The 26,885-nt window shown below is 40.8% G+C and overlaps 2 protein-coding genes across 6 annotated transcripts in view; one reads left to right on the top strand and one right to left on the bottom strand.

Annotated features, from left to right (window-relative positions):
* ZNRF3 (zinc and ring finger 3) overlaps positions 1-13,968 on the top strand; it is a 79,406-nt gene extending 65,438 nt beyond the window's left edge. For both annotated transcript variants that reach the window (XM_030502104.2, XM_030502105.1), the window contains exons 3-9: positions 148-222; positions 3,696-3,827; positions 4,728-4,838; positions 6,016-6,183; positions 8,174-8,276; positions 9,085-10,827; positions 11,918-13,968. In XM_030502104.2, coding sequence (XP_030357964.1) covers positions 148-222; positions 3,696-3,827; positions 4,728-4,838; positions 6,016-6,183; positions 8,174-8,276; positions 9,085-10,827; positions 11,918-11,961 — 2,376 coding nt within the window. In that variant the 3' untranslated portion in view covers positions 11,962-13,968. The remainder of the gene's footprint in view (positions 1-147; positions 223-3,695; positions 3,828-4,727; positions 4,839-6,015; positions 6,184-8,173; positions 8,277-9,084; positions 10,828-11,917) is intronic.
* A 759-nt stretch (positions 13,969-14,727) lies between these two features.
* Positions 14,728-26,885, bottom strand: part of KREMEN1 (kringle containing transmembrane protein 1) — a 34,111-nt gene continuing 21,953 nt past the window's right edge. For 2 of the 4 annotated variants that reach the window (XM_030502115.1, XM_030502118.1), the window contains 5 exons: positions 26,649-26,802; positions 25,905-26,237; positions 25,171-25,329; positions 23,247-23,331; positions 14,728-22,287 (listed from right to left, as the gene is read on the bottom strand). In XM_030502115.1, the coding sequence (XP_030357975.1) occupies positions 22,125-22,287; positions 23,247-23,331; positions 25,171-25,329; positions 25,905-26,237; positions 26,649-26,802 (894 nt within the window). In that variant the 3' untranslated portion in view covers positions 14,728-22,124. The remainder of the gene's footprint in view (positions 22,288-23,246; positions 23,332-25,170; positions 25,330-25,904; positions 26,238-26,648; positions 26,803-26,885) is intronic. The other 2 variants (XM_030502116.1, XM_030502117.1) reach the window with 2 other exon arrangements.

Genomic DNA, 26,885 nt, shown 5'->3' with positions numbered 1-26,885 from the left:
ACTGTGTTTGTGATTATTCTGTCGTTTGTTTTAACTGCACAGAAACACAAAATGTTATGTTTGCTATCTGGAGATGAGAGGGAGTAATTTTTGGGGTAAGAAGTCATCTTTTGGGGTCGGACTGAGGATGCTGTCTTTCTCTTTCAGGCAAAACGAGCAGTACAGCGAGGAGCCACAGCGGTCATCTTTGATGTTTCTGAAAACCCAGATGCCATTGATCAGGTATGAAGAAGGGAGCCTGGTTTTATTACAGTCTCTGCTGGGTTCTTTTAGGGTTCCTGAAGCACGACTTGAGAGCACACAGATTTCGGAGCACACCTGCCTTAAGACATGCGGCTACTGACCCTGGGTAACTTTGGTGCTGTGGTTTTCCTGCTCCTTGTCTTCTGGCAGGCAAGAAGCAATGGAGATGTTGAAGAAGGCGGTAGAAAGAGAAAAGTTTGGAGAGTTGCATTTTTCTTCTAGCCTTTGCTAGAATCCAGAATCCAGGTCTGAGATTGAGGTTTTAAGATAGGATGGAGTCAGTTTTTTTGTGGACCATTATCTAGTCAAGGAGGTTTTCTTTGCCCAGCTGTGTGTGCAAAACGCAGGGTGTTTGGCCCTACCCAGCCAGTGATTGATGCTATCGTTGAGCAGCTGCTATTTTTGAGGTTGCAAAATGACTTTCAAACCTGGTTCCAAACAAGTTTCTTATAAAAAAATATAAACATTTCTTTCTTGCTCACACCTGATGATCTCTGGCCTATGTATTTTGTGGACAGGGTTTTTTTCTTTTTGGGGGGGATCTCGGTACAATTTCCATGTCTTCATTTGAAGTGGGTGAGGTCATAGCTCTGTGAAATGCTTTGACAAGATCCTCCCAGCCAATTCTGAGTAGAGAGAAGAAACATAACAAGCACAAAATAGTCTCCATTTGGCTTTGTTTGCTTTTGTCTTGAAACAGAACTGTTTCTGCTACAGCAGAAACAAGTGAAGCTGAATGTTTATAAGTGTTGCCTGAACTTCTTGGGGGAAGAGAGAGACCATCACTGTTTATTTTAAAAGAGCTGGCTTTAGTTCTGAAATGAGCATCCTGGACAAAGGAATGCAGAGCCTGTGCAGTGGATGCTTTGAGAACTATGCTCTGCATGTACATCAAGGCTACAGCCTTGATCTTCCAAACATTATCAGGGATATTTTTTCTCTTTTTATACACAGAAAAATTACCTGCACAAAGTTGTAATCTGTCTTTTTCCATTTTTTTCTCTGTATTACAGCTTCCAGTTACTTTCAGCCACCCTGCTCTGACCTTGCAAAGCTGAGTTATTGCCTCTTGCTCTCTTCCCTCTACCAGCAACAGTTGTCCTTCCCTGATTCTTCATAATAAACTGGGTGCAGCTGTCCCCAGTAGGTGGGAAACTAGTGGATGATTGAGTATTTTGGGTGTACCAATAAAATGGAAGGAGGTTAGTGGCTTAGTGCAGTAGCTGACAAAGTAGGATCTGTTTGAGGACAGCAGCAGCCTATGCAAACACAAACAGGAGAGGAGTGACTAGACCAGCATTCATACTATACACATAAGAGTTACTTGATTGGCTCCGTTCTTGTGCTGTTCTGGACACCTGTGTTTCATGCATTTTGACTCTCAGCCGAAGTCTTCGGAAACCTTGGCATCAAGGGTACTAATTAATTTGTCTTTGAAATAAATACCATTTTTGCACTCACAGTGGAATTGTGGAGAACAGCGATGGATAACAGTGGAGGAAAACCCAACATTAGTTAATATGGAGTCTCTTTGATTCAAATAGAGGTATCCTGAGACGGAGAGGAACTGTTAAGGAAGCTTTCCTAGGTGTGCTTGTTACCAAGCAATAGAGCTAAGGGAGAGTGCTGTGAAAGGGAGGAGTGGAGTATTACGAAAGGCAGTCCTGCCTGCCTGATAGTGAACAGCAGTAGGAAGGAGGCTTGAGCAGGAGAATTGTCCTTGGACAGTTTGGTAGCAAAATTGCTACCAAATGGAAGGTCTTTAAGTACAGATTTTGTGGGCTTTAGTCCCATTGATCTCAGTGTCTTCTGCTGTAGATTTAGATTGAAGCTTTTATTTTTAGAAATGCTCTGTGAAGTCTGATTTGTTTCTTACTTTGACTTTTGCATAGTTTGAAGAAGAGCAACAGCATACAGAGCATCATGTTTGGCAAGAGTCTGGCAGCAGCAAAAGCTACCAAGGAATCGGGTGAATTCTTTCTTAGACAAGAAAGCTTGAGAGAGAATGTGTGTCTGGGAACATATGGACAATGATTGGATTTGGCCATAGGCCAGTAAGCTTTCTAGACACATAGGATCCCTGGGTTAGATTCAAGTTACTTCAGCTAGTTTTTAGTTTTACAAAAGACATCTGTCTTAAAAATAGTTTGATCAGTGTTCTCAGAAGCCCAGTCACATACTAGGAAGAATCTATTTTAAAGTCTCAAAGAAGTCTGTCGCCATCATCTGTCCAGGTTGAGTACTTTGTAAACAGCATGATGTAAACGGTCAGTTGGTAATTTCTACATATTTTAGCCAGAAATAACAGGTAGATATGGTATCTCTGCCATACGCTGCTGCTCTTCAATTTACTCACATTCTTGTCATCTCATTTCTTTCCTTCATACCATTTCCATTCACTTGTCAGTACCTGTTTTGTTTCCTATCAGCCAGCCACTATACTAGGATTTTTCTTGTGGGTTAGAATAAGCTATATGGATTTATCATGTTGGTGATGCTTTGTAACTGAACAATTCTCTTGTTGTGTTATTTCCCTCTCTGATGTATAGTTTAGCAGGTTGGGTTTTTTTGGTTTTGTTGGCCAGAGAATTTATGCAGTCTCCACACATGAAGGTTTTCAATGTCTGACTGATTAAAAAAAGCCCTGAGCAGTCTGGTCTTCTGTCATAGTTGACCCAGCCTTGACCAGGAGGATTGGGGATTCTGAGGTGCCTTCCCATCTGCATTATTTTTCTGATTCTTTGATTTGGCCTTTCAAAAAAACTTAGATGTATCTGGAAGGAAGATCAAGGGTGAATTAAGCTGTCTACTCATGGTTTAGTCTTTGAGGCCCCTATTCTGTCATAAATAGCTCTACTGGTTGCTAGAACCCAAATTACTGTTTGAATGAGTTTGCTGAGTTAGGTAGCAGAAATTATTGATTTTGATAAATTGGCTAGGCATAAAGAGCCTGGAAGACAAGACTCTTGACATGAGATTGTTCAAAAAGCCGAAGAAGTTTATACGTGAATAATGTAACTGCAAAGTTAAAATAGCAAAGGTTTAGAAAATGTAGCAAGGCCAATTTCTTCTTTTCTTTTTTTTTTTTTTTTTTTTTTTTAAATTTAATTTGAATGTGCAAATTTTTGTTGTTCTTCATTCTGAGGTTTAACTTATTAAAGTATTAATATATGTACCAATACACAATGCAGTGAAGTTAAAGCTGCTGTTCAGAAATAATGTTTGCTTATCCTTAATCTTAGTGTCGGTCAGTAAAAATAAAGCAGCTTAAGTCAAAAGTTTAATTCAGGTTTATGTCTGTGGAGTACTTAAGTGAAGGTCTGTGCCAGAGGAGAATAACTGGTGCTTGAATCAGTTCCACATTCATATTCCTTTACTTTTCTCTCCATTGTCCAAAGAAATGTTGTTTTCCTGAAATGCACCTCTTGAGTAGATCATTTTTTTTGTTGTAGCTGAACCAGGGCTCAGAGGACCCTCTGAAGAGACCAGTGGTGTATGTGAAGGGAGCTGATGCTGTCAAGCTGATGAACATCGTTAACAAGCAGAAAGTGGCACGAGCAAGGATTCAGCATCGCCCCCCACGGGTGAGACTTTCAGAAACTTTATCTAGGTATTACCTTGGTGTTATTTCATGCAGTGCTTGGTAACAGCACTGAGTGCGAAGATGTTTTGATGCTCCTCATGAGCATCATACATGTGAAATTCTGTTGACCTAAATAAGCTAAGCAACTGCACTATGGACAAGCAGCTACACTTCATGTAAGTATAGCATCCACAATGTGGCTTCTGCTGTCTTTCATGAGGATTCTTCTGGATATATAAATAGCAAAAAATTTTATATAGTAGAAGTTTTCCTTTTTCCTAATTAACTCAATTGTTGCACACTCCTGGTAGTTCAGACTTGTAAGGTAGCATACCCTGCGTTAGTAATTCTGTGTGGTATTTTAAACATGGATTAATTGATACCTGACATTTGCAATTGTAATATAAAATGTTTTTTCTAGACTTTTCTTTGGACATGTAGTTTACAGAAGAACAAAAAGGCTAGAGGTCATCCATGTCCCAGTTGTCCCTTTGCTTTTGCTGCATTTTTATGGAATTCTTCTGTTAAGAAGTATATTTATGAAGTGGGCCATTCACTGAAAATTCAAATATTTATTTTTCCCTTGCTTAAGTACAGAAGCAAACCAGTAAATTATGAAAATTTGTGTGGGTGTGATTCACTCAGTTAAAACTGGGCTTTGCTGGATTGGTTCAGAGACACTGTAAACCTGTTATCTCGTGACTGGCATTCTGTGCAGTGACATGAGACCCAGGTTTTGTCTCCTAGAATCCCGGTTAATGAACAGAAAAGTGTGTACTTTTGCCATTGTGACTGTGTACATTGGACAGTGACCACTGAGAAAGCAGAGAAGGGAAGAGAACAACAGATTGGAAATTGAGCAAAAGAAAGGACAAATAATATTTTTGTTTTATTTTTTAAGCAACCGACCGAGTACTTTGACATGGGAATTTTCCTGGCCTTCTTTGTGGTCGTGTCTCTTGTTTGCCTTATTCTTCTTGTCAAGATCAAACTAAAACAGCGACGTAGTCAGGTAAGAGCACTAATGGGTTATGAACTGAATGCTGAAAGTTAGCTTCTCTTACCTTGTCCTAGAACTTGCTCGCTTCTTTTGGAAGTGCTGGACACTGATTTAAAATACTGTGATGCTCATTCAGTTAAATCCTGAAATGACAAGTACAGAAGCAGTCCATTTAATCATTGGGAAGGAATAAGATTTTTGGATGTTCAGAGGTTGATTTAGTAGCCCTTGTGTACTTCTAGTAGAAGTTCAAGCTCTTGTTGCTGTATTGTGGAGAGGATTTCAGGATTTAAAATAAATTGCAGCTCTTTTTAATAGAATAACATCCGTTGATTCTTAATGGGAGAGGTTTGCAAGGTAAAAAGTTTAGTTAGGAGAAATTCTGGGTGAGATACTTTGAGTTTGTCCTGTCAAACATGAAAGGGAAAGAAAATGGAGCTAATGAACTCTGAAGTTTGTACTTGTAAAACTGTCCAGTATATACATGTAAAAGGAATGCAAAGCAGTGTGGATGCTTAGGACTCTTGCTTTGGACATACTGAGTAGGGACCAAAAAGACGTCGTGGGCCAACAGCGGTGTTAAAAAGCAGTGTTAGAAAGGGGGATGATAAATTCTACAGTAAAAGGAAAACAGCCCACTGCCTTCCTAAACTTCTATTGATTAAATTCAGGGGGAGGGGAAATTTAATAACATTTCATTTTAATCCCTCTCTCATGTACTGCTCCATCTAGTATGGTGGTAACAGCAGAATGGGTATTACCATCAATACTGACAGTTAAAAAAGTTCCTGCCCAGGTCTCATATGTTGCCTTAAGTAGTTGCTGCCTATTAGTGGAGCAGTTGCAGTGTATCCCAATTGTCAGCTCTTTCACCCTGTTTCAATTCAAAGTAGCTTATCATTCTTGCTACTGCATGTGGCATACATTTATTTTTTTTTTTTAAGAGGCTTCTTATCTAAATTCTAATTAGCCTTCCCTCCGCTTAGTTTATGAAATTAAACATTAGTCTGGACTTGATATGGTTTGTGTAAAAACATTAATATGATATGGTGGTGTTTCTGTGCTACTACACCATAGTCCCTTATGCAGCAGCATTGCCTATTCGTTGGGGTTTTTTGGGGGTGTTTGTTTTATTGTTTTGTGGGGGTTTTTTTCCTTTTTTCATATTTTTTCCTTTCTTCTGTTGTAGAATTCCATGAACAGGCTTGCAGTGCAAGCACTGGAAAAAATGGAGACCAGGAAGTTTAAGTCCAAAAGTAAGGGACATCGGGAAGGTAGCTGTGGAGCACTGGACACGCTCAGCAGCAGCTCCACCTCTGACTGTGCAATCTGCTTGGAGAAGTACATTGATGGGGAGGTAAAGGATAAGTGGTTTCTTCAACATGGGCTGAAATGAAGCTGGTTTAGTTTAGCACTGTGGTACGTGGCTGGCTGTTGGGTACATTCTGCACTGTGGCTGTACCACTTGCCAGACTGCATTGAGTAGGCAACTCAGCCTGCATTCTGTAGCTCCCAAAGGAATCTCAAGGATGTTTCTCCATACTACAAGGCAAGAGGTGAGGGATTTCATTCTGCAAGTTGCTACCTCCATTAAGTTGCTTTTCTGGGTCCAGGTTACCTCAGCATTTAGTTCTCTGAGTATTTTTAACAAATTGTGTGCTAAGGTGATGGTGTGTGCCAGCTCCGTTGGCATAAGGGATACACTTCATGTTTTGCTGCTTAAGCTTTGATGTAGCACCTTGTCTTTAAAATGTCAGGTATACAGCACTGCTGGGAAAACAGAGGAGGGAGAAGGAGGAGATACCAGAAGGCTCAAGAACCATTGTTTGACTCCTCAGTTACCATCACTGCATTGATGTCAGTGCTTACCTTCTGTGACACAGTTCTACCCAGAGGAAGCAATGAAAGGATGAAATAGAAAATAGGCTCCATAGAATAAAAGCACTCAATAATCACAGCTTTAAACTTCCATATAAAAAATTGAGGACATTTTATTTTGAAATGATTCATAAAAGATTAATCGTTTTTTAGGCAATAGAAAATACCAGCTGGAGTATTGGAGTGTTACAAGCTACAGACAGGAAATTAATAAGGTTAGGTGTTGGGAAATTACTCAGAGTAGCAAGGATGAAGGCAGACAAGAAGGTCATAAGGACTGTACAAAACTGACTGGACAGGAAATTTATGTATAAACTTCAGCATGAAGTGATATGCATAGGGAAGAGCTTCACATGTATTAGTGGTGGATTGTGAGGTGAGCATTACTGTTCAGGCACAAAGTCTTGAAGCTGGTTTAGCTAGCTTTGTGAAAGCAGATCAGTGCATCATGCAAGTCAAAAAGGCAGACCAGATACTAGCAATGAGACAGAGAAATCTAGAGAACTGAATAGGAAACCTAATTACACCACCGGCTAAGTTCAGTCATCCTCTCACGTTGAGTGGTATGTGCGCTTCTGATCTCATTTCACAGAAGATATTTTGGAAATGAAGGTGCTTCAGAAACAGACAGTCAAAAAGTGATCCAAGATTTGGAATGGTTTCTGTGCCAAAAAAAAAAAAAGGCTTGAGTGGGCTAGGACTGTTTAGTCCTACGTTGACTGGGGGCAGAGGAAATACGAATTGTGAATGGAGAGCATGAACAGGAATCAGACATTAATTTTTTTCCCAATGCAATTAAACGAAACTGCTGGGACGCAAAGTGAATCAAAATGTGCTGTTTCTCCACCAGCGGATAGTAGCCCTGTGGAACTTCTTGCCAAAGCATGTTACAAATTCAAAACCAAACCTCATGGGGACATTTGAGCAGCACTTGGAAGAAAGGTGTATTGCAGGTTTCTGAACTGGTACACATCCAGCAGGCTCAGGAAATCCTGTGAACAGGTAATAGTTGAAGGATGAGAGTGGTGGGCAAGGGAAAGAGTGTCATATATGCTGTGTTGTTTTTGCTTTTCCCTGAGTGTTTTCCACTGTTAATAGTTGTAGGCAAGATGCATCATTAAATAGACTCTATTGATAATTGTTTAAAAAGTTCATTTAATATATTAAGGAAAACTTTAGTGATGGGCTCCTTTGAAGTGTTAGGTTATAGGGACACACAGCAAAAAGTTCCTAAAGAAATGTGGTATATCTGCACGGAATTCTAATGAAGAACAGATTATTCTTTTAGTGAGAGCTGGTCACTAGCTGTTGTGCTTTTGGCTGTGTTGGAACAGATGGCCTTTTTTTCCTTATCACTCAAAGATGAAGAAATTATCAGTTTAGTAGCTGAAAAAAATTAGGAATAAGTTGTGAAAAATTCACTCATTAGGAAGGAATACCTTTTCATGTTCCTCCATCTGTTCCTGTAGGAACTGCGTGTTATTCCCTGCACTCACCGATTTCACAAGAAGTGTGTGGATCCTTGGCTACTACAGCATCACACCTGCCCTCACTGCCGCCATAACATCATAGGTAAGTGCTGCAGTACGGATGCTCTCGTCCACTCCGGGCTTAACAGTTTACAAGATAAAACAGAAATTGTGCCTGTTTGTACATTGACCCAGAGCTCATAGTCTTTATTGTTACACAACCCTGGAAATACAGTTAAGGTTAAATTCTTTTAAAATTACTGTGTGCCCTGGAGTAACAGGTCACGTTTCTGGTTTTCTGTGGTTATGGGTTCGATACCTCGCAGAGGGCAGCGTTGGTCAGCTGCTGAATGCAAGGAGAAGTGGATAGAGTAGATGGCTATGTTTTCTCTTTGTAATTATAAAGACAAGACAACATACTGGTTTTTTATTTTCCAGTGGTGGTGTAACTTGGAAGGTAGTTTCCCTTACTTGCTCTCCCTTCCATTTCTTCTGTCTTGAAAAAGTTTTCTATTAATACACATTTATGTAAAATAAAGTGTAAAGTGAAAACTTGAGCAGTAACTGCCAGCTTGGCTCTTAACCTGCAAGATCAGGAATATTGTGTAAGCAGAAGCTTTTGCATATGAAAACAGTATCTGTAATCACTTAACTTCTTTTCCTTTTTATGAAAATCCAGTTGAGTGTTTCAAAGGCTTCCAGGCAGATGCTCTTGACTGAGTTTGTTTTGTTATTTTTCCTTCTGTGTAAAAAGTTGGTGCTTTGTTTTTTTTGGTTTTTTTTTTTTTTTTTTTTTTTTAAAGAACTCTGTTGTGTAATATAATGGAATTCAAAACAAAATATCCTTTCTTGCGCAAAGTGTGTTCCTTTTTATTCCCTCTTACTTCTCCACTCTTATTTCTCTCATTCAGAACAGAAGAAGGGAAATGCAGGTCCAGCCTGTCTGGAATCCATCAACCCAGCACGCAGCCGGCAGCAGAGGGTGATTCTGCCTGTCCATTACCCAGGCCGAGTGCACAGAGCAAACCAGATAACAGCATATCCCACTCGGACAAGCATGGACCCTCATGGAAACCCCATCACAGTGCTTACAGTTGAACGACATGGTGATCAGAGCCTCTACCAAGCCCCGTCCCCAGCCTATATCCGAAGTTACCAGCCTATTCATTTGGACCATGGACCAAATACGCATCACTGTAGCCTGGAACATAGGGCTTACTCTCCAGCTCACAACTTCAGAAGATCCAAGTTTGGGCGCAACTTTTCCAAAGCAGCATGCGTTTCCCAATATGAGACCATGTATCAGCACTACTACTTCCAAGGCCTTAGTTACCCTGAGCAAGATGGACAGCTTCCAGCTGGCATTTCCTCAAAGGGTCCTTCCCGTGCCTTTCAGCCTGGTGGCAGCATGCTTTTCCCTCCTGTGGTACATGTAGTGCCCTCGTCCCGCTTGGAGAGCGGCAGTACCTCCAGCTTTAGCTGCTATCATGGTCATCGTTCAGTCTGCAGTGGATATTTGGCTGACTGCCCTGGGAGTGACAGCAGCAGCAGCAGTTCTGGTCAGTGCCACTGCTCCTCTAGTGATTCCATGGTTGACTGCACAGAGGTCAGCAACCAGGGGGTTTATGGGAGCTGCTCCACCTTCCGCAGCTCTTTGAGCAGTGACTATGACCCATACGTTTACCGCAGTAAGAGCCCTTGCCGAGTAGGTGAGGTTGGTGGTGCAAACAGGGGTGCAATTGTTCTCTTGGAGGGCCCCCACCAGGATGAGCTCCCAGCTCATGGTCACAGTCTGGTGGGTGCTGACTGCCGGCCTGTGCCAGCTTCTTCCTCAGGGGACCAACTGTCTAATTGCAGCATGGATATGAACTATAGCAGTAATTCCTCACTAGAGCACAGGGATGCAAATGGCACTACCTCAGAGGGAGGACATGAGGCCACTCCTGGTGCTGCCTTGGATGTTAAAAGGAACTGGAAGAATCCAGAGATAGCAGGGCCGCTTATGGAGCAAGCATGCGCATGCTGCTTTGAATTCCAGCGCTCTGCCCTGGAGCCTAGCAATGGGACAGCTGACTGTAGTGCACTCTTCCTTAGCTCTCAACTGTGGGGGACGTGTGGCCCAGGAATAGAACCACAGTCAGGGAACACCCCGGGCTTGTACAGTGTTAACTCAGACCACTTGCATAGGACAGATGGGGTAAAATATGAGGGGTTGCCCTGCTGCTTCTATGAAGAGAAGCAGGTAGCCTGTAGTACCAACAGTGGCAGTGGAGGTGGTGGCTGCTATACAGAAGACTATGCAGTGAATGTGCAGTACACACTTCCCGATGACACCTTGCCAAGCTGCTGTAAGAGTGTGTGTGATCTGGGTCAACGCATTCCCATAATTCCTGAAGACAGAGACTGTGAGCTGATCCTTCCTGCAGAATGCCCAGGGACCCACACAGGAGGCTGTAGTTCCTGGGATGGAACACCTGAGCTAGATACTTATCTGCACTGCCAAGGTATAGGAGAGGTACAGGATGAGAGGGAGGGATGCTATGAGGCAACATCATTTCTGCGGCAGAACTACTCTCAGGAGGAGGAAGCTGGAATGCTCTTTCCCAGTCCCGCTCTGAACTCCCAGAAGCTGATGATGACCACAAAGGCCACAGGTAATATGTGTGCTTTTTTTGATTGCTTGCTACCTTTCTGTCCTAGTGTATGAAGTGCTGCCAGCTTCCTGGGTACCTGCAGCCGTAAAGATTACTGCCATCCTTTGCATAATAGCAGGTTATTGACTAATCCTTCACCCAGAAGTGTGTTCTCTTGTTACCTGTGTCCATTTGGTCATAGCTAGAGGAATAGAACATGACAGTCTACTGTCTAACCCTATCAGAGTGTTCATATGCATCCTTTGTGGGGAGGAGAAAACATGACTGCTAGTATGAGTCTGCCATTAGAGCCCCCACAACCAGGGACCCAGTTCCAGTGATAGCAGCTATGGTGAGCTGCATAAGTGGGCAAAGCCACAGTGCTGGGAGGGGACAGACAGACTAAAGGATTTAAAAAAAAAAAAAAAAAAGAGACTGAAAACCTTGGAATTGCTGTAGCATATGTGGGAAAGTCTCTGCTGTGGACATACACAAGGGGGAAAAAAGAACTACCTGCAGAATGAAGAGGGTATTCCTTACCTCCCTTGCCAGTGCTGTTTTAAAGTGTGTTCATAGATTCATAGGAAGGGACCTCAGGCCGTCATCTACTCCAGCCTCCTTGTACAAAGCAGGGCCAGCTCTGAGATCAGACCAAGTTATTCAGTTTGTCAGATTAGACCAAGTTTATCGAGTCAGGCCATGAGAACCTCCAGGGATGCAGTGCCCTCCCTCTCTGGCCCTCGTTCCCATGCTTGACTGCCAGCACAGTGAAATGATTTTCCTTGTATCCAGTCTGAACATCTCATGTTTCAACTTAAACTCATTACCTCTTGTCCAAAATGCATCACTGTGAAGACCCTGGCTCCACTGTTGTGACAACCTCCATGTAGGCATTGCAAAGCTGCTAGGGAGTGCCCAGAGCCTCTTCTTCTGCAGGCTGAACAAGTCCCGCAGTACCTCAGCCTCTTCTCACAGGGCGAGTGCTCGAGCCCTCTGAGCATCTTGGCTCTCTGCTGAATTTGCTTCAGACAATCAACACCTTGTTGTGGGACCCCCAAAACTGGATGCAGTATTCTAGATGCAGTGTTCCTTAGTTTTCTTTATCCTTCAGGTGCTGGATCTCATCCCTTGGAGAGAAGCCAAATCGGTGACTAGACCTGTCCAGATGATCCCGGATGGAGAAGCGGAGCTTATCAGAGACTTCAAATTCTCATGGACCTAATTTTTTTAAGCTTTGACAGACAAAAGTGGTAATGTGGAGAAGTCCCTCCCCCACTTCCTCTTCCTCTGTGTCCACATCAGCTTGGTTGTCTCCTTTGTCCCTCTTGCCTGAAGCCTTCAGGCCTCCATTTGTGTGCAAAGCCCATGTGGGACATGGCGTGGAGCATTTCTGAGCTCTAGTGCCATTTCTATATTAATGACAAAGTGTTATTTATATTTTCTTTTTAGAAGTGACCGTGTCAGCTCTTGCTGAGAGGTAACACGGTGTGTTGAATAAGCCAGGCTATGTGTAGATGCTGTTACCTCCTACTTAAAGGAGTCCAGCCTTTGATAAGCTCAGGGCTACACCTGCCTTAGAAACCAGATAGCACCTTGAAATTTAGTAGTCCAGAGGGATACAGCTGCTGTATGGATGCTCAGATACCGACTAATCCTAGTGGCAAATCTTAGTAGCCAGCAAGTTATATGAGCGATTTTGAGGGAGCTGAAGCATTGGACTGTCTCCTTTCTCCTTTTCCCTCCTCCCCTTTTCATGCTGCTCTGATGATTTAACTAGGAAGGATCTCCTGCCATTATGATTAGTTTTAACAGAGTGAGGGTAGGTAAACGGGTAGCTCCGAATGTTTCCTCCTCGCTTCCTACTAAACCATGGACCTCATTTATCTTCTGACTGGTGAAGAGTGATGGGGACCCCTCCCTCATACAGATACTAGAAGGAAGCGTTTAGAAAGGGTAATACCTTTGTAGATAATGAACCTTGCCTTCCATCGGAAGTTCTTCAGGCACCTGTAGCCCTTGTTACGGCTGTGAGGAATGGTGGCATATGCAGGGAAACAAGAGCTTGCAGCTTGGCTGCCTCATTTTGGAAACAGGTCAGGTGTCTTGTTTCTTGAAGACTGCAAGCATGCCTAAGGGAAGGAGTGCTTGTCACCTTTTGTGTGTGTGGGAAAGTGAGGGACTTGGTTTAATCAATGGTTTCTTTGCTGTGGTTGATGTAGCTTCCATAGATTGATCTGTTTTAAAGGTTTCTTGGGCCCAGCCAGTTGTGCTTCATTTTTTGTCTTGTATAAAGAGTGCTCTCTGTACCCCGTTAGCCTGGGAACATACTTTCGTTCTTGTTCTTGTACTAGTGGGGATGTTTGTTATCATGAGATAATATATATCGTCACTTCTGATAGCAATTGTTTCCTGTGGAAACAGCAGCTTCTGAGTAAGAGGCTATCATAGCATGATTTAAGTTGCCTGTCATGCTGCATGTGCCTGAGGACACAATGTCATCCTGTCTGGTGTATTCACAGCAGGAATTCTCCTAAAGGGAAACTAATTATTTAATGCCCACAGTGCCAGTCTTCTGCAAAGATCTGTCTAAAGTTCAGTATGCTTTGGAGATACTTAAAAGACATGAAAAAGAGATGTACTGTTCAGTTACATCTTCTGCCAAAGTAATGTCCTTGACAGCACTGGGCTAATCGTGAGAACCAGCAAAGTTAACTTGTTTGCTTTGTAGTCCCAAATGAAATCTTTTAAAAGAAGCAAACATCTAAGAAATAACAAATACATTAATCTGTTTACTTACTTTCTGTACTAAGTAATTTAGGAAAAAATAATTCTATTTAAAGGCATTCACATTAAGTCTTTTTAAATGAACAAACACCAAAATCCAGCTGTTCAGAGAACTAATAGAAGGCAATATCTGAGTATAAGGTTAAGAGAAAAATTCCAGTAAACACAGTTTCTGTATATAAAGCTTATTGAAAATTTACTCATCCTCTGAATGACTGAAGTAGTATGTGTTAGGAGAATAAATTCTAAAGGTTCGGAGGTTTTGTTCAGGTTTTTTTTAAGTCTTACCTTTCTCCTTCCTCCACTCAAAAGAAATGCATTGTAGAAGCTATGGTGTACTACCTTGGTTATTCTGCTTCATGTTTTGTGAGGCACTGCCAAAGGCCAACTAAGATGCACTGTACTCTTATCTACACAGCGTGTTGTAGTAAAATGTGGTTATAAAAAGAAATTTGAATATTCTGGCTCATGGTGGTTCTGGATGTACTGGTCTCATTCACTTGCTGTAGAAATCTGCCAGTACAATGGTCTCAGCAGGCCTTAGCACAGACGTACCCTATGCCTAGATCCTGTGGTTGGTTTTATAGTCAACATTCAGTTAATTCCCTGCTACCTGTATGTCTGTACAGATTGCTTTGTAGCAAAATGCCTTTCTACTACTTACATGAACAGTTGTCATTGTGTTTGGCTCATGAGGCACTATTTAAAATGTTTTTAATTAAGGTTATAGCACTTAAAATTGTTTTGTATAAAATTTGCTGTAAAGATTTGTAATATGGTCAAAGGGCTCTTTCTCCTTCATTACCATTTAAAAAATGTTTTAAAAGCTAGGAAACATCTTGTATATATTCTGTGTATGTATAGCAGCACATTTCATTTATGGAAATATGTTCTCAGAATATTTATTTACTAATATATTTATCTTAAGCCATGTCTTATGTTGAGAGTGTGTGACATTATTGTAATAATCATTGAAAAATCACTAACATGAGGCCCTGTAAATACATGATAATTGCACACAAAGATTTTACAGTACTTGCCGACCAAAAATGATTTAAGAAAAGTCGTAGTTACCTGAGTTTTGTAAGAAAGTGTACAAATGTCTGTATTAAAAAAAAAAAAAAAAAAAGGCAAAAGCACACAAAAATACAGTTTTATTGCATATACATGTGGAAGTTGTCCTTCTTGTTTTGAGGGCAAGGACATGGATAGCTGTGCTCCTCAAAGTGTAGTCCTACATATACTGATATGAACTCAAATATAAGCAACATTTATTTTTTCTTATTTTTAAGTAACAGGTAGGTAAATCTGTATATACATGCACACAGATCCTAACAGATAATCACAATAAAAGATTCAGAAGTGGCTTGTTTTCTGGACGCAACCTGTAATGTTTCGTCTCAGCACCATCCACCTTTTGGCAAATGCCACAGTTGAGTATCAACCAAAAGTGAGCTTTTTTTGTTGCCTGGTATTGGTGCAGTGTCAGTCTAGGCCTTGACAGTTTCAGCTGCTTTCCTAATGCTGTCCCCAGATAGTCTCACAAGTCTCAGTGTTTGTGTTACATGAGGGCTGCCTGTTGCTTCACCCCAGAGGGCTGATGTTGCTGTTGAGGAGGGGGGAAGTTAGAGATATTCACTGCAGAAAAACATAGATTATAGGAAGGAAGGCAAAGACAATGTAGGGCATAGAAAGACAAGTGAATGGTAAGGAAAATCGTGCACCAGAGTATGCTGGGGAAGAGATGGGTGAAGAAGCATTGCCAGGGGAGAGAGACAGGGAAGGAAATGCAGTGTGGCAGAGCTTGTGTCCCTGACTAACAGGACAGCACTTGGGCCCCTCTACAGTGTGCAGGTTGGGGGCAAGCCCCTAAAGCCTCCAGGCACATGAGTGACATCTGCTGGAAAGCATCCTCATTTGTGTTTGGAACCTGCCTGTTGCTTGTAGCAGGGGAACTTAATTCTGGTTTCAAGTAAAAATAATCTAACAATAATACTGTTTCGAGACCTGACCCAGCATTGTGCAGGTGGGCACAGCTGGCTAAATCATAGCTTGAATAATCAAACTAAATCCAAGTCCTTACGCTGGATCATGAATCGCTGGTCCCACTGAAGTGAAAATCAGTGCTGTGCTACCCTCTTTTTGTCGACAGAGGGCATAATTTGATCCAAGATGTTTGTGCAGACACCAAAAAAGAGGGGCTTGGAGGGGCGTGGCTACCGACCTGCATGTGTGTGTTCGTATGTATGTATGTAATGTGTGCTTATATGTTATTGTATAAACAGTTTTCCTCCATACAGTTATTTCCCATGCAGTGATACACAGAAAATCTTTCCGGTTTCCTCTTCCAGTTTCTCCCTTTAAGATTTTTACCTGGTAATTCCCTTGACTTTCCCCTTCTTTCATCCATGTTCAAGTGCACTGCAATTCAGTCAGCTCAGAATTCAGCCAAGAAATAAGCCTTACATCTCTCCAATCCTCTCTTTCATATGTGACAACTCCATGTTTGGTATGACAGCCTGTTGAACTGAAGAGTATCATGTTGCACGGGATGCTTTCTAGCATGAGCATCAGTTATTCTCATCTCGGATAATATGGGAATGGGAAAGCCGGGTCTGTATGAGAAGACAGGCACAATAATGGAAGAGCAACAGGCGGGAAGGAGTCAAGCAGCACCAGCAAGTGCTTCCCAATCAAAATACATGCCCTTTTTTTGCTTGATGAACAGAATCTTGGTAATTGCCAATGATTACAGATACGCATTTTATTTGAAAATTAGTTCATTAAGCAATTGCTCTTAAAAATACGTAAAACTTGCCATATGTGTTTGGCTGATAGGCTTGTGGTGACAGGTCACATCTGAGCCTTCTTCCTCTTCCTTCCTTGCACCCTTCCCAGTTTGCCACTGCTGACTAGTGTTTAGTTTTGTCATTTTTTGTTCTGAAGAAAATCTTGAGGTGATAGTGCTTTTAACAACAGGATGTACCTCTACCCTTGCTGTCCCACACAATCATCAGTAAGCCCATACTTGGTCTCTTTGAGAAAGACAGCTGTGGGCTGTTGGCTGAACTTGAATGCGTTGCTTAGTTTTGTGTGTGTTTGTGGTATCCTGTCTCTTACTTGTTGTGGCTTTTTTTTTTTAATGACTAAATGTAAACATGCCTCTATCAAAAAATTAGTATTTTCATATTTGGCAGGGGGGTTTCTTTGTTGAGTTCAATATTTAAGGAACTAATTCGTGTACCGTCTCCATATGGTAAAACAAGAAGCAGCAGGAGCAAACTGTTCTTAATGAGATTGTACATTATGGTAACACTTGGTGTTTCTGTAACAGTATCTCATTTTTGCCGTAGCAGTATTGGGTGCATCTGTCAAATGCTATGACAGCTGTTGGGTAACACTGGCTGTTACTTGGGTTCTGTGAGGAGAAAAGTTGTCCTTAAAAGGATGATGGTTGTGTTCATACTGTGTGGAGCCTGTCCCAAGTCTTTGGCCAGGGAGAAAACAGCAAACCTGAAACCAGGTATTTTACCTTACAGCAGAAGCGCCGTGCTCCTGTGACTTGGAACACTTCACAGAAGTGTCTCTTTCAAAATAAAGAATGCATCTCCCACATGGGGAATGAAACTGTTGCTTAGGAAACAACAGAAAAGGCAACAGTCTCTAGAATAAGCAGCAGTGCGAGAGGAGTCTCATAACCTGAATGGCAGGAAAGGCGACCAGAGTAACCTCCCCTGTAACAGTGGTGTTTCTACAAGACAATGAGAGCTTGAGTCCTGATAAGAGAAGCTGGAGACAGTTTTGGTATCTGACGCTGGTGTTCAGATGTTTACATAAAATATAGCTAAAGATTTCTTTAAGAACGTGTAGCATTATTTTGGTCAGAATGAGGAATTCATGAAAGAAAAATATATCTTGCAAGTAAGTGGAAAGACCATTAGATGCTGTTACAATCTGTAGAGAAAACACTGGAAGAATTATTATAGTTCTAATAGTTTGAAAACATGTAAATCAAAAACTTCAATTTGACGTTACCTCAGAAATCGCTTCTTAGAGCGGTACCATATTTTCTGTGTGGAACCATTTTCAGCTCAATTACTCCCTTCAAATCTCTACAGCAGACGACGCTGCTGTAATGTGCTGGTGAACTGCAGCAGTTTCTGCCTCCTTTATTCACTGCTGGCTGTGCTTCAGCAGCACCAACTGAACCCTCCTGCAGAAATTCACTGCCTTTTTTTTTTTTTTTATTATTATTACATAATGACTGCTTACAGCCGTTTGCTGGACACAGGACGAGCATGTGTAAATACACACAGAGTTCAGTGGTAAGTTGCTGCAAGTTGGATTCATTCTGTTTTCTTGTCACTCATTTGGTTCATGTGACAGCCTTTGGATTTACAGTAAATTGTCTTGAAACTGAAATTCAGAATGCCAAATTTTATCCCAAAGCACAGGTGCTCAGTGAAGTTGATAAAAGTACCAGTTGTGTGAAATGTGTGTGTGTTGGGGGGGGTGTTACAAATAAAATGGTATGGTCAGAAGGCAGTTATATTTTTCACTCTCACGATCTCACGGTAGCAGATTGGTAAGGTTATTCATAAACATCTAGAACAATATTCAGTTGAAACTATCACTGGACTATATTTCATTGCAAGATTGTGAAATATCATTGGTATTAAGAACTAGTTGGACAAGTTTTTGTCAGGAGTTGTTTTTGTAGTTCACCCTTCCTTTAGGCAAAGTGGTGCACTAGAAAATTCTGCCAGCAGTCCTTCCCACTGCCTGAGAAGGCTTATTAAGCAGAAGATGAAACTGGAATAGCTAGCCACGCTCATGCTGTGGCAGCCAAGTGAGTGTCTGCTGATGTGTCTGGCCTGTAGTCATACAGGCTGCAGATTCAGTACTGTTTCCAGATCTATCAGTAAAAACATCCCATTTATACTACTGCCAAGGGAGCTTAGAATACAGTGACTATAATTCTGCAGTATCACTGGGTTGTCTGCATGAGCAACCTGATAAACCTCCTCAACATTGCACTGGCTGTAGAAAATCTGGCAGAAACAGGCCCTAAAAAAGACAACGCTATTGCTTGATTGAAAAAGCAGATGATATGTTTGATGTTCAAATGGTCCTGAGAGTGTATGCATGTGAATGTGCAGAATCCGATGAACAGCCTAATACAATTACAAGCTGGAAATGAGATTCAAAGAAGGAAAGTGTGTTTTAAAGCAATTGTTTCATCAGCATCTATTCTGCCACAAAACTGAGTCTGGGTTACCTTCTTCTCAGTGTTTTTCTATCATATATACCAATGAATTATCTTTGATTTTTTTTCTATGGTTACAGTGTATAGAAAATTTATTTTCCCACAGTGTAAACTAACATCTTTTCTTCCTATGTTAGCAAGATACAAGCATAATATGCTGTATTAAATAATGCATTTCCTATACATATATAAATATATATTACTATGATAACATCACACGTTTTTAAATAACACAGTCTCTATTTCCCCCCAACATAACAGTATTAAGACAAAAGTACATACAGAAATCATCTCATCAACAAACTAAACTAGTTTTAAATGTAGATTTTGAATGGTGGATGCCACTTGCCCAGCTGGCCCCCTTCCACCTGAGGGCCACAGACACTACAGGCTATTGTAACTGAGATGCTGCATGAAGCAAGAAGGCAGGCTCACAAACTGCTGCGGTGGCAGTGCTGTCAAAGAGTACTTACTGCTCTGCTTCTGGGGTAGACAACTGTCTTTTTCCTATGGCTTACTGTCCACTTCGATGTGCTAGTTCACCTCTCTGTGCAACCACCCAGTAAAGCAGCTCAGAGAACTCATCTCTGTTAAAAGGAACTTGGGGAAGAAAATGCGATAGTAATTTTTAACCTGATTGGTTACTGCACCACCACGCAGCCGGTTGAGTGAAGAGGGAATGCCTGTGTATGAGGAGGCAGCTCCTCATGATGGTTTTGTTGTCAAACCAGTCGCTTTTGAAATTGTGGCCAATGCCATGTTTGCAGCCTGTCCAGCCTGTGGAGGGAACTGCTAGGTAGGAGGTCAGAAGACCATTCGGATACAATTCCAAACAAATTTTTCCGCAGTCATTTCAGTTTGTGGAAGGTAACACTATGAACACAAACCGCTCGAGGTGTCCATGCCCTCCAGTTGTCAGCACTCAGCTGCTAGTGCCACAGGGCTGTTCCTGTGTGCTGAATCCTGTAGGATTACAACAGCTGTGCATGTCAGACTTTTCTTCTTTCTCTTCCCAAATCCTTCTAGCAAACATCAAAAAGTGCTGCTAATGGCTGCCACGAACGTCGGCCATTTACCACCATCCACTGAAGCGTTTGCACAAGGAGCGCGAGCCACCATACCACATTTTTTAAAAATCCATAGCAGAGACCTACCTGCTCCTCATGGTCTTGTGCCTGCAGAGGAAGAAGTGCTATTTAAGGGACCCCTGTACTAAAAGCATCTAGAATCAGACAATCTGAGAGATCGGGGGGTGGGGGGGGAATATAACAATTTCCTCTACGCTTTTATCAGTGTGTTTACCTGCACGCTGTCCAATACCTTATGCTTAGTCATGTTCGTTGTTGCCATGGCTATTTAATCTGCTGTAACTGCTGGTTTTATGGGTCTTTTGTACAGAAATTGGGCCAACATTCCCTAAGAAAGGCCCATGAAATACAATTTTATTACTTAAAAAATAGTTGAGGACTAAGGGACCAAAGCAAAATCTCAGTTTCTAAATTCTCTGATTTTGCATTAGCAGCATCTGTCTTTTTTGTTGTTGTTTGTAATGGGCTTTCTCTAATTTTATAGTGAAATTAAATTATTTACTGAAGACCAGAGTCTAAACGGTTCTGTATTTTTTCATTCTGCAGTAGGCAGAAATCAGTCATGGGACACTGCTTTTTTTTTTTTTTTCCTCCCTCTTCTCCACTTTATCAGCATTAGCTGCTTTATGCTTTGACTGTATAACTTTGACTGTTTAACTGCTCAAGAACATTTAGTAAGGCAAGCAAACAGCTTGATCACAGTGTACTCAACTTATCTCTTAAGGATCTAGCTTTACACCGTGACTCTCTCCTCACGGTTTTCCATTAGTGAACCATATTAAGCATGCTTAGGAAGCAAACTAATTTGTTTTGCTACGTATCTGTGAGGTGGATGCTTTCCCTACATAGTATGATGCAAAACCTGAGAGTTAAAAGGGCAATTCAGAATTTTTTGTTGGGTCTGAAAGAGATAATGGTTTTTGGCCCAACCTGATGACACAAAAGTAAGGTAACAAGTGTATTTTACAACTTGTCCTGTCTTGATTTTAGGCAATACAGTAATTATATTTTCCTACATTCTTTCCAGCAGCTCATGCAATAAAGTACTAGATGTTCCCATGATATTCCATGTTTTTTATATAAACAATTCCATAAATGCTGTCTCAGTAAGGTCTTGTTTTTATTAAGCATTTGTTGTGGTATTGTTCAGCTGTCTCTGGCACTCATCTGTGGTACATAAATGGAGCTGAAATGAATTCAATTCAGGTAAAAGACTAGATCTACACTGGCAAGTAAGGCACAGTATTTCATTGTTTATTCTTACATGCCTTATTTTTTCAAAGAAATCTCTAGATCTCATGAAGAGTAGGCATTTACATGTTAAAAACAGAAGGGTAGATACTATAATGAATTTAAACTTGGTTACAAGTTTATTAGTTCTCTTTTGCAGATGCATTTAATAGTTGTTTTGTGACTGCAGGTCTGATATACACTGACCGTTGGTGTATATTTATACTGATACCTATTCCTTTTGTCTTAACCCGACCTGGTAAGCATTTCTCCACCAAAACTCACTTTTGCAGTTGAAATTATCCATAGAGTGTTTGTCTCCTGAATTTGATTTTACTTGTACATCTCTGCTTCTAGAAACAGAAAATGTAGAAACAGCAGAGCACTGGGCAACCAGGCTGACAGTTTCTTGAAGTCTTCGACTCCCATTTTACTGTATAGCACCAGTTAGACACATTTACATTCAGGCTACTGAATTCTGGTTGCTGTGGCAGCTGAACAGGTTATCAGTACCTATCTCTGTCTTCAGCCTTGAGAAAAAAGTGACTAAAGTAGCCTGATAGAATACAGTGATACAGGAAAGCAGGACACAAGAAGTCCTCAACCTGCAGATACTTTTTCAATTACTTTTTGCAAGAGTACAGGGCATTTTGTATTTCACAGGTTTTTACATAGATTTTAAGTGCACTGGTCTCAAGGCAGTAATTAACAGCACCACAGATTTGATGAACACCAGATAGTTCAAAACTATTGCTGCAATTAATTGCTGCTGTTGTCCCTAGTGTACCCAAGAGAGCAGAAGACAGGCAAAGTCACTCAAAAGCCTTTGGAAATGCACTTTTTGGAAAACAAGTATGAGATTGGGAGTGGGGAAAAAAAAAAAAAAAAGGAAAGATTATTCCCAAGTCACCTGGATTTTAAGAAGGTTGATTCTTGTAAAATAAGACACTTCAGTTTCCCACTAGTGGGTTGCAATCATCTTGTTGACTTCGAAGCTTTTTCTTGAAGATGGATATTGACGTGGATGGCTGGTAAAATATACTCCAGATCTCTCCAGCAGAGGTAACCTCACTGGAATCCTCTATTTCAGTTGCAGATGGTATCTGATGGGATCTAGGAAATAAGTGTTAATTCACTGCGAGTGTTAAGGTGCTTGGGATGCTGCTGTTATTAGTCAGTTTCCACTAAATCTGTGACACCTTTTCTTTCTACCTGCTGCACAGTTATATAGGGTTTTGGAGTGTTGGTTGGTTGTTTCTTGACCAAATGAAAAGTTAGGCATTCTGTTGCTAGAATAGTTGCTACTCTAACGAAAGCAACAATATTAAGAAGCCTGTACATATTCTATTACTAATTGCCATTAATATGTATAAATTTCCTTGGATATTTAAGCCTGTTTGTGGTATGTAAATACAATATTCAACATTTATGATTCACTGATAACTCGCCCATCGTTTTATTCAATGAGTGTCCATCTAGAGGACATGAAAATGACTTGGTATAAGTGTAGAGAAATATAGTAATGTTACGTTGTTTTTATTAATAGGCAAAAAAACCCAAAACTGGTTAAATGTCACACCATAATACAGATTTTCATTTCTGTGATTCTTTTTTGAACCATTTTCAATATTTCAGTAAAAACCAGTAAGTATTAACTAGCCTGTATCTGACTCTTTTCCCCCGTTCCCTGCACTGCGATGAGGTTTTAATTTTTTTCCCACAAAGTATTATCATAATTTGACCTCTTCCCCCAATGCCAGATGACTGATTACATTTTCCTCTTTGCTCTATAACATCACTCAGTACGAGAAGCCTTTTTATTCCTTAAAATACAAATCTTGTCAAAACAAGACCAAAATAAATATTCCAGCAGCAAATGCTATCCTAACAGACTGAAAAGTTCCAAAAATGTGCTTATTTAGTACCTTTTATGAGGATACAAGTATGTAATATATAACTTAGGTTTGAATATGACCAATCTGAGAGTATCATAAGGCAGAGAAATGAAATGCATCAGGTTTGGTACAGAGCTGAGATGTCAGTTCTCCAGGCCAGTTTTCCTCCATACTCACCTCATGGTAATGTGGAGAAATATCTTTGCTATTATGGCTGTAATACTTAGGATGAGCAGTGCTGTGAGACTATATATTGTCCACTCTGTAAAAGAGAGGGAGAGGAGAAGTTCCCAGTTCATTCATTTACTTACAGTTTTTAAAGTAAGAATATTGCACAAAAGAAACACATAGCCTTCTAATGCGTTATTCAAAATTGTAATTCAGATGTGCCTTATACCTTAAAGTGTTTTGTGCAAAGACTGGCAGAAACTGTTCAACTCTCAGTCAGAACTGGTTTTTCCCCATGCATGCCTGATTGATCCCTACAAAATTGAAAGCTGGGAAAATCAAAGCATATACCAGTAAAATTATTTAACTAATCTCTAGGAGAGGAATCAAAACTCAGAGAAAAATTTAAAAGCAGACTGAAGAACATACGAGAATATATGCTACCAGTAGTGACTCTGTGTTTGCAAGGAGATGGCCTAGTTTTATACCAGTAATTATGCAAGTAATCACTAAGTATGGGTTGGTTTGTTTTTTTTTTCCATTCTACTCTGCCATCCCCTCCGCAAGTCTACCAAACAGGTGGTCAGTATTTGTGGTCTGCTATTTTATTATCTTACACTGACAGCTCTTGGTCATTCTATTTTACATTTCAATTTAGTTCTGACTGTCCCAACAAATCAAGCAGGAATAAAGGAACAGCCTGGCACGTTGTAACATTTGAACTATTTAAGAAACTTGGGCTCCAAGTGACCTGATTTCTAAATCATTAGATCATGTTTTCACTTGGACTTCGGTTCTCTTGCAGTGAGAGGCTACAGCAAGTCGACATGGGAGAAGGAATGGCACTAGAAGGTAACTGTGACATATTTAGCACACAGCCTTGCAAGGACCTTGAATTATTAGAAAAACTGAATCAAGGCAGTCACCTTCAAAAGTCCTGAAGCTCAAAGGAGCAAAAAAAGGAAGTGTAAGTTCCCTCCCACCCAATGCCCCTTCCTCAAAGCATTGACTGTTCACGAGGATTTTAACGGTATTGTCCTAACTGCATAAAATCCAAGGATGCAGTTTCATCTTGGGTCAATATGCCAAAGCTAGTGGAACACTAGGCAGCTTAAATGTAGCTGTGGTAACTCAGGCACTAGCCTGAGTCTAGTGCCAGAGTACCTCCCCAGAATCCTGAGCATGTTCTGCAACCTAGCTAGTTTGGGTATATGCAGCTCATGTGCAGTCACGTCCTTATGCTTCAGGTTTGGAATGCAGACAGCTTCAGGACTACAGAACTATTAGAGTGTCCATAGTGTGATCATGGCCCAGCTTCAACAATATATAAACACAGATACCCCGGGTAGTTGAAAGACAGGAGAGGCCAGTAGCGATATTCACCAAGAGTGCATTTCCACTCTTCAGTTATTTACAACTCAACAATTTCCTGAATGGTGTCTTGAAAGTGAGCTCTAGACATGTAACAGTTCTCAGTGGCATCTCCCTACACCCATTAACTTGCTTCATCCTTGTGGAGCCCTCTTTGTGTTATTGCTGTAGTTTTTGTGAGTTGGTGTAACTGGGACACATCCCCATTGAGACTCTTCCAGACTACAAAAGCTTGCTCTTTTTTCAGTGCCTTTTGGCACCTCTATGGTATGCACTGGTTACTGAAGCTGACTCTAGTAAGGAGGCTGCTTATTATTACCTGCTTTCATTCACAAGGAGTCAGCATCTTCACAGTATTTCTAACTGATTTAGGCCAAGAAATGAGTTTTGAAAAGTCATGAGAGCAGCAGAATTAGTGGTAATTAGACTAAATGAAAATTCATCTATTGGTAAGAGGCACAGTGGATCAGATTATGTGGTGCAGGAGGCAAAGAAAATAGTGACTCTAGATTATGCCTTGGCAAAATGTTTTTCCTGTTTCTACATTTTCTTGTAATATTACCAGGCATGGAGCTACTGGGATGGCTTGGGCTGGTTGTGATGACATAAAGTATCTTTGATGACCGGGCTGCATTGATGCTGAGATTTGCTTGTTCATTTATCTTCTCTGAAAAGGTCCGATTCACTGGCATCTTCCTTTGATGCACATTGTCCTTCACAGCTGAAAACAGAAGAGTATGATTATTATAATTTCTTAAAAGGTATAGTTGGACTTTATTTTGTGCTTGTAAAGAGCTCTCTGGTTTACTTATAGATCTCCAATAATCAAATTATGCCCGATGCCAGAAAGAGCCTGTACTTCACCAAGTTGGGGTTCTCCAAATTTTTCTGGAAGCTACTGTTTGTCATAACAGTAGGTACAACTGAAGGACTAAAATGTTTTCTTCTGAGTGTAACAGACTGTTGTGAAGACCCAAGATTAACAAAGATGCAGGAAGACTACTGGTTTTTGTTTTGTTTCAGCTTTGTCATTTTCTATCTCACAGGTATGTATAAGATTGAATTTTTAAAAATTATATTTTGCTATTTTATGACATAGCTGACTGGAGTGTTCCAAACTGAATGAAATTTTAGTGAAGCTTTTACCCACTGAGCAGTGGAAACAAGATAGAAGAAACACTCATGGATGTGGGAGTTAAAATATTTGCTCTTTTTTTGACACTTCAGAAATCTTTTATGTGAATTAAATGCTCTAACAGCTCATTGAAAGGTAGAAACACAAAGTTGGTCTCTTACCTCTGTATCTGATAGCAAATCCCTGGGCTTGATTAATTTCATCTGAGAAAAAGTACAAAATGACAAAATCCAAAGAGATGTTAAATGTCTGCGGAGGCCGGTTCTTGCCATTAAAACGAGCTAGAACATGATAGGTATAGCCATCCAGCAGTTCCACCATATCTGTAGCATCTTTGATTTCAAAAAGGGCAAAGCTGAAGTGGATTTGAGATGCTCCTGGAACTTGTATGGTCCAGTAACAGACTTTGCCTGTGCCGTATGTGTCAGGAAAATCGGGGGAATAGATCACAGCTGTAGCAGAAGTGTAATTCCCTCCACAGGCGCCAATAAGGGCTGTGAAAAGAAGAGAAGAAGGAGTTGTGTTAGCTGGTTTATAGGAAGTTTTGTTTGGTTTAATAAAAAAGCCCAAGTTGGTATAGATTGAGATTTTATTCTAGGTGCCTCACTTGATCATGTATCTACCCTCTGGTAAGATCAGTTCTGAAGGAGTCTTTCCGTGACATACTGTTTGTGATAGCATGAGTCAGTTGCCTGAGCAGGCATAATTGCTTGGAAGAATTATTTCACATTATTAATGGATGTGAATTTTACGCTGAAATGGAAAGCAGCTTTATTTTATACTGAATTTAGGTGTTTTGCTGTTCTGTGTGCAGCTGTTCTCACTGCATTTAAACCCTTTTCCCTAATTTGCTGAACATTTGAGGGCTCTCCTTTGGGAAACACTGCTCCTGTTTCAGTACTTACTGTCAAAAAGAATGACTCTGCCATCCCCTCCGCAAGGCTGAGTATGGTCTCCAAAGCAAACACTGTTGCATTCCGTACTGGCTGCCTCTCCGTATCTCCAGTAGTCAGGATTATTTCCACAGAAACAAGCATAACCTGACTCCATGCCTGCAAACTTTGACAACAAAGAAGCGTAAGGAAGGGAAGGATAATATTTAAAGGAGTGACAGCAGGATGTTGTATGAGCAAGAAAGCTGG

Source organism: Strigops habroptila, chromosome 11 (genome assembly GCF_004027225.2).
Source record: "Strigops habroptila isolate Jane chromosome 11, bStrHab1.2.pri, whole genome shotgun sequence".
Classification (NCBI taxonomy): Eukaryota; Metazoa; Chordata; class Aves; order Psittaciformes; family Psittacidae; genus Strigops; species Strigops habroptila.
The sequence above is the reverse complement of the archived record's forward strand: the minus strand, read 5'-3'. Positions and strand labels throughout refer to the sequence as shown.